The sequence below is a fragment of the Octodon degus genome, unplaced genomic scaffold, assembly GCF_000260255.1.
Source record: "Octodon degus isolate 3935 unplaced genomic scaffold, OctDeg1.0 scaffold00052, whole genome shotgun sequence".
Taxonomy (NCBI): domain Eukaryota; kingdom Metazoa; phylum Chordata; class Mammalia; order Rodentia; family Octodontidae; genus Octodon; species Octodon degus.
Window position 1 is genome coordinate 1,925,470 of NW_004524628.1, and position 6,691 is coordinate 1,932,160.

At 48.3% G+C, this 6,691-nt stretch overlaps 1 protein-coding gene across 1 annotated transcript in view; it reads right to left on the minus strand.

Annotated features, from left to right (window-relative positions):
• Positions 1 to 702: 702 nt before the first annotated feature.
• The window catches only part of Mertk (MER proto-oncogene, tyrosine kinase), a 120,506-nt gene continuing 114,517 nt past the window's right edge, over positions 703 to 6,691 (minus strand). Inside the window, exon 20 of the mRNA XM_023717364.1 lies at positions 703 to 1,394. Coding sequence (XP_023573132.1) covers positions 875 to 1,394 — 520 coding nt within the window. The 3' untranslated portion in view covers positions 703 to 874. The remainder of the gene's footprint in view (positions 1,395 to 6,691) is intronic.

A 6,691-nucleotide genomic window follows, 5' to 3' on the forward strand; every position in this document is an offset into this window, starting at 1 on the left:
CTTGGAAAAGCTGCCCAGGCTGCTGGGCCACTGCTGGAGGAAAGTTCCACATCTTCTCATTCAGATTTTATTAGGAAGGCATCAGAAAATTAATCAAGTATAAAACTTTAAACATTAAATGAACCACTGTTATCAAACACTCGACTCACCTAGGCACATCTTATGATGACCAGGAGCAAGTCAAACATGGCATTTCATTTTACAAATATCTTTACATTTAATAGCTGGGAACAAGAACTTAAAAACAACAACAACAACAACAACATCAACTTTGTACAACTGTTAGCACTGAGGAAGAGCTTAAGGACCTGAAAGTTAAGCAAAACTGGTCATCTTTTATTAAAATACAGTATCTCTGTCTCTTTCACTATATACATATATTTTTCTCTTTAAATAAATATATTATGTATTTTAATTTTTTTTATGGTGCCAGGGATGGAACTTGGGGCCTCACACACGTTAAGCATGTGCTCTACCACCAAGCTACACCCCCAGAATTATTATTTGTTTTTAAAGACTTACTTGACAAATTGGTGCTCTGGGGCCATGGAGTTCCCTTAGTTCAGAAAACAAATACTGTACAAAAAACATTAGGCATCTGGGCTTGGTGGTGCCCACTTGTAATCCCAGAACTCTGGGAAGCTGAGGCAGGAGAATTGCAAGTTCAAGTCTTCCCCGGGCAATTTAGCAAGACCCTTTCTCAAAAAAAAAAAAAAAAGAAAAAAGAAAATCAAAGGGTCTCAGCATATAGTTCCAGGAAGCAGGGCTCAATCTCCCACACACTAAAGGAAGTTCAAAGAAAAACATCAGGCAGAGATGAATCTTCCTAGGCAGGAGGATGCCCTGGGGCTCGGCCATTGCCACTTCACTCCGCTCACATCAGGACCTCCGACTCTTCTGGAGAGTCATCAGCATATAGAAGTTCATCAGAGGACGCGCGCCCCAAGGGCAGCGTGTCGCGATGGGACCACGAGACCCCGTTCCGCCCCAATATGTCCTCCGGCAAAACACCGCTCTTTCCCGCGGGCGCGGAGGCCGAGGGGGCACCGGCCTGGTCGTCCCAGTCCTCACTGCCCGCGTTCAGGATGTACCTTTCTTCCTGAGCTTTATTCTCGTGGACCTCCGCCTTGACCACGCTGACAGCGGCAGCCGGGGCGCCGGCGCAGGAGGCGATGATGGAGTCGGGGTCGATGTTCATGTCCAGCCGCGCGAAGGCCAGGCCCTCGGCCAGGCCCTCACAGTTCTCCGGCAGCGGGGTGTTCATGTAGAGGACGGCCGCTTTGTCCTGCGAGTCGGGCAAACTCTCCAAGAGCTTTTCTAGCTGCAGCCTGAGCACGGAGAAGGTGGGTCGGTCCAAGGGGTCGGCGCTCCAGCAAGAGAACATGATTTCGTACCTGAAAGCGGAAAAGAAGGTGACTGGGGGTGACACCCAGTTCCTTACGGCAGTGGAGGTGACAGCTGGCTCTTTGTTATCACTGAAAGCTACCTTAGGGCCTCCCACCCCTTTCTCTTCATGTAATCTTTAATTTTTTTTTTTTTTTCATCTCATGTATTTGATACAGGGCCTCACTACGCAGCTCAGACTCCTAAGGAGCCTCCTGTTTTCAGCTTCCCCAGTGCTGGGACTACAGGCATGTGCCACTACCCGGGATCAAACCTTGGTCCCTGCGCTTGCCAAAGAGGAACTTAGTCCAGTGAGCTATCTCGCTGGCCCCCTGTAATCTTTAATTTAATCACAATGTATCCTTGGCCTAATGTTTATCCAATTTTTGTAAATATTCCTTGGGCATTTGAAGAAAGTGATTCTGGTTCCCAGGACAGAAGATATATATGTTCATCATACCTTCCTTTGCACAGAAACGGTTCTTTCCTTCCCTCCCTCCTTCCCTTCCTTTTCCTTCCTTCCCAGCACTGGGAGTCCGACCTACAGGTGCTCTACCACTGAGCTACATCCCAGACCTTTTCATTTTAGGTTTTCATTTCGAGATAAGGGCTCACTAAATTACCCAGCCTGGCTTGAACTTGCAATCTTTCTGTCTCTACCCGCTAAGGGCTGGAATTATAGGCATGCATCACCATGCCTGGTGGTCCTTTCATTCATACGGGATTTGACAACCTATGGTCCATGGCTAAATCTGTTCCACTGATTGCTTTGAAAATACTGTTTTATTAGAACACAGCCACATCTGTTTGTTGGTGTCTTATGACTACCTGTGCTACAATGGTTGTCTGTACAAGAGCTTCACAAAACCTGAAATAGTTACTATCTCGAATTTTACAAAAAAATGTTTGCTGACCTCTAGTGTATACATCAAACAGGGCTGTTCTGAAGGGAGCTGAGTTAGTCAGGCACTGGTGTCACGAGGGCTAAGAAGCCAGGAGCCAGGTGGCACATGGAGGGTAGGAGTATGGTATGGAGTACCACTCCATCTAATCTTCCCAAAAGCCCTGTCATTGTCACCTTTTAAAAAATAAAGAGTGCACTCAGATGTCACAGGATGTGCCCTAGTCATGCAGGTAGCGGGGGGATCGGACTGCAACTGAATAGTTCTATGCCCAAGGGCTTATCATGATCCTTTCTGGAAAATTCTATAGGGGATGGCCTTCTCTTCTGTGTGGTTCCTTCATTTCTGGTGTCTGATATAATTAAGAATTACAAAGGAGGGACATTTAAAGGAGCACAAAAAAACAGAGACATGACAATTAGGAATCACAAGCTGAGCAAAGGAGTTATATTAGCCTTTCATTTCAATGCTTTCCTATATTGAGAAATTGATATTTAGTATTACTGGATTCTAAAAACAGTCTTAGATTTCAATGAGCTGATGTATGCCATAGATCACTGATATTTATGAACAGACATAGACAGTTTCCATATCTGCATTCAATCCTGAGTGTCACTGAAGGTGTAGGAGCTGTCTTTGATTTTCCTGTATTACCCTCAGGAGATGGTCACTTAGGCTTGGCAAACAGTTTTTGTTTCTGTTTTTGAGATTTTTCATGGTATAAATCAATTTTGCATGACTCCTTGTTTCTACAGAGCTTTGATTGTTGGCAGTCTGAGCTAAGTTTTAAGAAAATTTAGTCCTTAAGGGCATAATGTCCTTTTTATTATTTCATCTAGGGGCTTCTGCTATTTAATTCACTTTCATTTATTTTGTGTCTTAGGAGAAAGTGTTTAAATAATCTATCTGTCTTTTTTATTTTTTACCTAGAATAGTGACATCACTTTGATACCTCTTTTCATTTTATGTTCAATATTTTTATTTTTTATTTATTTTTATTTTTTGGCGGAACTGGGGATTGAACTCAGGCCCTTGCACTTGCCAAGCAAGCGCTTATTCTATTGAGCCATCTCCCCGGTCCCAATACTTTTAAATATGAAGACATAGTGAGCATGTGTACTGTCTGCCCTGCTCCACATAGGGACAGTTCCACAGTGGAGACGTAAGGGATCGACAGGAGGTCCTGTACCTGTAGGTAACAGGAGGGCTGGGATATTTGGTGATTTAAATTTTATGGATTGGAGCTGGGGAGATAGCTCAGTTGAATAAGCACTTGCCTGGCAAGCTCAAGGGCCTGAGTTCAATCCCCAGCTCTGAAAAACAAAATAAAATAAAATAAATTTTATGGATTAAAAAAAAAAAGTTTGGTAACTGCCATTGTAAGTGGTCAGTTCTGCTTTTCTGATGAGATTTTATAAAGGCTGTAATCACACAGGCTGCTGTGGGCGGAGGCAGGGAGGGTTCCTCAGTGGGTAGAGAGCTGGAGTTGTGCAAGATAAAGAGCTCTGGGGGTGGACGGTGGCGACCATTACACCACCGCGGAAGGCTCTCGGTGGGACTGAAATGCACACAAAGTGCTCAAGCCTGTAGAACTGTCCGTTGTGTGCATCTTACCTCAATTTTAAAGAATGCTGTCAGATTAGAGGAGGGCCACATGCAGCTGCAAGTCTGCTCTGAGAAAGGCTGCCCACTTCGTGTGGGCTGTGTGCCATGCCAGGGTCCGATCCTAGCTGCTACCTGGCCAGCTTCAGCTCTCACCCCTTTCCTTCTCTGGGCCTGGTTTGCATCGGGTGGAAGGAGATCAGTGCGTAGAGGTTGTGAGCTGGGGCCCTCCGAGCACAGAGACAGCAGCCGGAGCCAGGGCCGGCCCTGTGCCCACCGGAATTTCAGGCTCTGGATGCCCAGATGCAGGAAAGCTGAGGTTGGTACAGATGTGTGTGGGAGAGGCGAGATGGGGGGTTCCTGGGGCACAAGGGCAGTGCTCGGAGGGGTGGCACGGAGCCCCTGGGAGGTGCCCCTGATTCTGAGCTCCAGCTTCTAGGTGGGCGACACAGATGGGACATTAGCAGTGAGTCCCACATTAGCAGTGAGGGGTGTTGTGCCTTTAGCAGTTACACCTCACAGCACGCCACCGGGAGAGAAAGGCAGGCCCTTGGGAAAAACGCTGTACCAGCTGAGGCCGTGCCCGCCCGAACAGCGGCAGGACCCTGCCCATCAGCAACCTTGAGCCATCTACGAAATGCTGCGCGGGCGCTGGCTTGCTCTGCTGGCACGTCCAGCTACCACGTATTATCTTATCTCCGTTGTGTGGATGAGGAACCTAACAGGATGGTGCTGTGCCACAGCGGGCCCCAACTGCCTCCCAAGCCCAGAGGAACCTGGGGCCGAGGCTCAGCTTCTTTTCCACTGAGCCACAGTGCCTAATGCAGGTCAGATCCGACAATTTCTGGTCTACTCTACAGATGACAGAGAACCACCTCATGTTGATTACAGCTACAAGCAGGCCGTGACCGTCTTATAATTTTACTTATGTACTTCTGCATTTGTTTGTGGCACTAGGGATGGAACTGTGCTAATCAAAGTTTCAGACTATAATGTAGAGGGGTCACTGCAGCTGCCACCCAAACAAGGCCTCAGGAGCAGACGGGTGAGAAGAAGGGAGAGCCGAGGACCCCCACCCTCCACTCACTCGTTTGCTTAGGCCAGATGCCAGTGCGAGGAGTGGGAGCCCTCGGAGTCTAGGGCCTGACAGCATCCGCAATGTGAACAGCAGAGGAGGGGACTTGGACAGGAATCTGCGGGGCTGATGGGGTCCAGCGGTGCAAAGAAAGAATAAGAACTAGGCGGATCCTGAGTGTGGGAGGCAGCTGAGTTAGATGGAAATAGTATAGGCAGTCAGACAGGGCTGGGCCCTCCATGGAGCCAGCAGGGAAGACAAGATACCTTGCAGTTGTGGGAGGGGTGGACAGTCCCACTGTGGGCCACATCTCCAAAAAAAGATCAAACAAATGCAGCCGCAAGCCTCCATCGGGAAAATCATCAGGGACTGATATTCTAAATAAGATATCAATCACCTTGAGAAAGCCAGGAAGAGTAACTAACCCACCGCCCCTACAGGAAAAGCCCCTGTTCTGTATTCTCGTCCACGCCCTACGTGGTTCACTTCCCTATTGGATTCCGATTTAATTGATTTTACCTGAGTAATTATGCTCGCAATATTATTGACTGGCCATAGTTTTGTCCCGCCTCATGCCCACCTACTGAGTTCCCATGTTTCCCAACCTGGACCCACCTCATTTTGTGGATTTGCTCTATAAAAATTCCCATAAAGGCAGGGGTCTTGGCAACCCACTCGGGTCCCCTTGCGTCCCTCTCTCAGACAGATGCTTTCTTTCCCCCAATAAGTATATCCTGCCCTTAACCTCCATTGTTTCAAAAATTCATTCTTCGGTTTTAGGGACCATGATCTTGCCCCAGATATCTTTCAGCATGGGAGTTTCTTTTCCTTGTGTCATAAGGACCAGGAGGGAGTGGGAGCCACTGCTGGGAGCTACGGCCGAAAGGTGGTGGGATGGATCCTGAGGCTGCAGGCTCAGGGTGAGCTCAGCAGGGACCGAGGAAGTGGGGCACTGCGGAAAGTGGTTTCTGAGGGAGTGGGAAGCTGTCCGGGGCCCTGGGTGGGGGGCGCTTGCTGCAAGGAGGTCGCCCCTCAGGCAGGGTCAGACAGCAGGGTGCAAAGGGCCTCTAAGAGTGACAGGGTTCTTTTTTTCACAGAGGTCATGTGAAAAAAACAAAGGGCAACAAAACACAGGAGTGAGTGCATCTCAGCTGTGTTTATACAGCAATCCCAGCTGACAGGCCCAGAGCATGCATTTCATTTATTAAAAAAGAAATGACCTAGAGACGGAGGCACAGCCCCCCCGCCCCTTCACCCAGATGCAGGCTGAGTGGAGGAGAGCTCTGCGCACATGAGCTGGCCATGGGAGTGTGGGGACTCAGCCCGCTGCCTCTGCCTGGCTCCCCAGCCACAGGGCACTGACTCGGCCACTCCGACCCTCTCAGAGAACACCGACTCAGCATTCCCTGTCTGCGGCTGTGTGAAACATCTAAAAACCACAGGGTGACACAGCTCAGACCTTGCTAGGACCCAAGCTCGCAGCGACAAATGTGAACTTTCATCACAAGGGGAAAGCAAAGAAAGGAACAGCACCGCTGATGGAAAGCCCCCCTCATTTTATAGCAGCAAACAGGGCCCTTTAAAGAGCTACTGTGAAACCCTAGCACTAATTAGCTCTTAGGATTTTTTTTTAAAGGATGTAAGTGTTTGTTTCTGTTTAATGTTAGGTATCTACCAAGAAATTTGTGTGTGTGTGTGTGTGTGTGTGTGTGTGTGTGTATGTGGTACC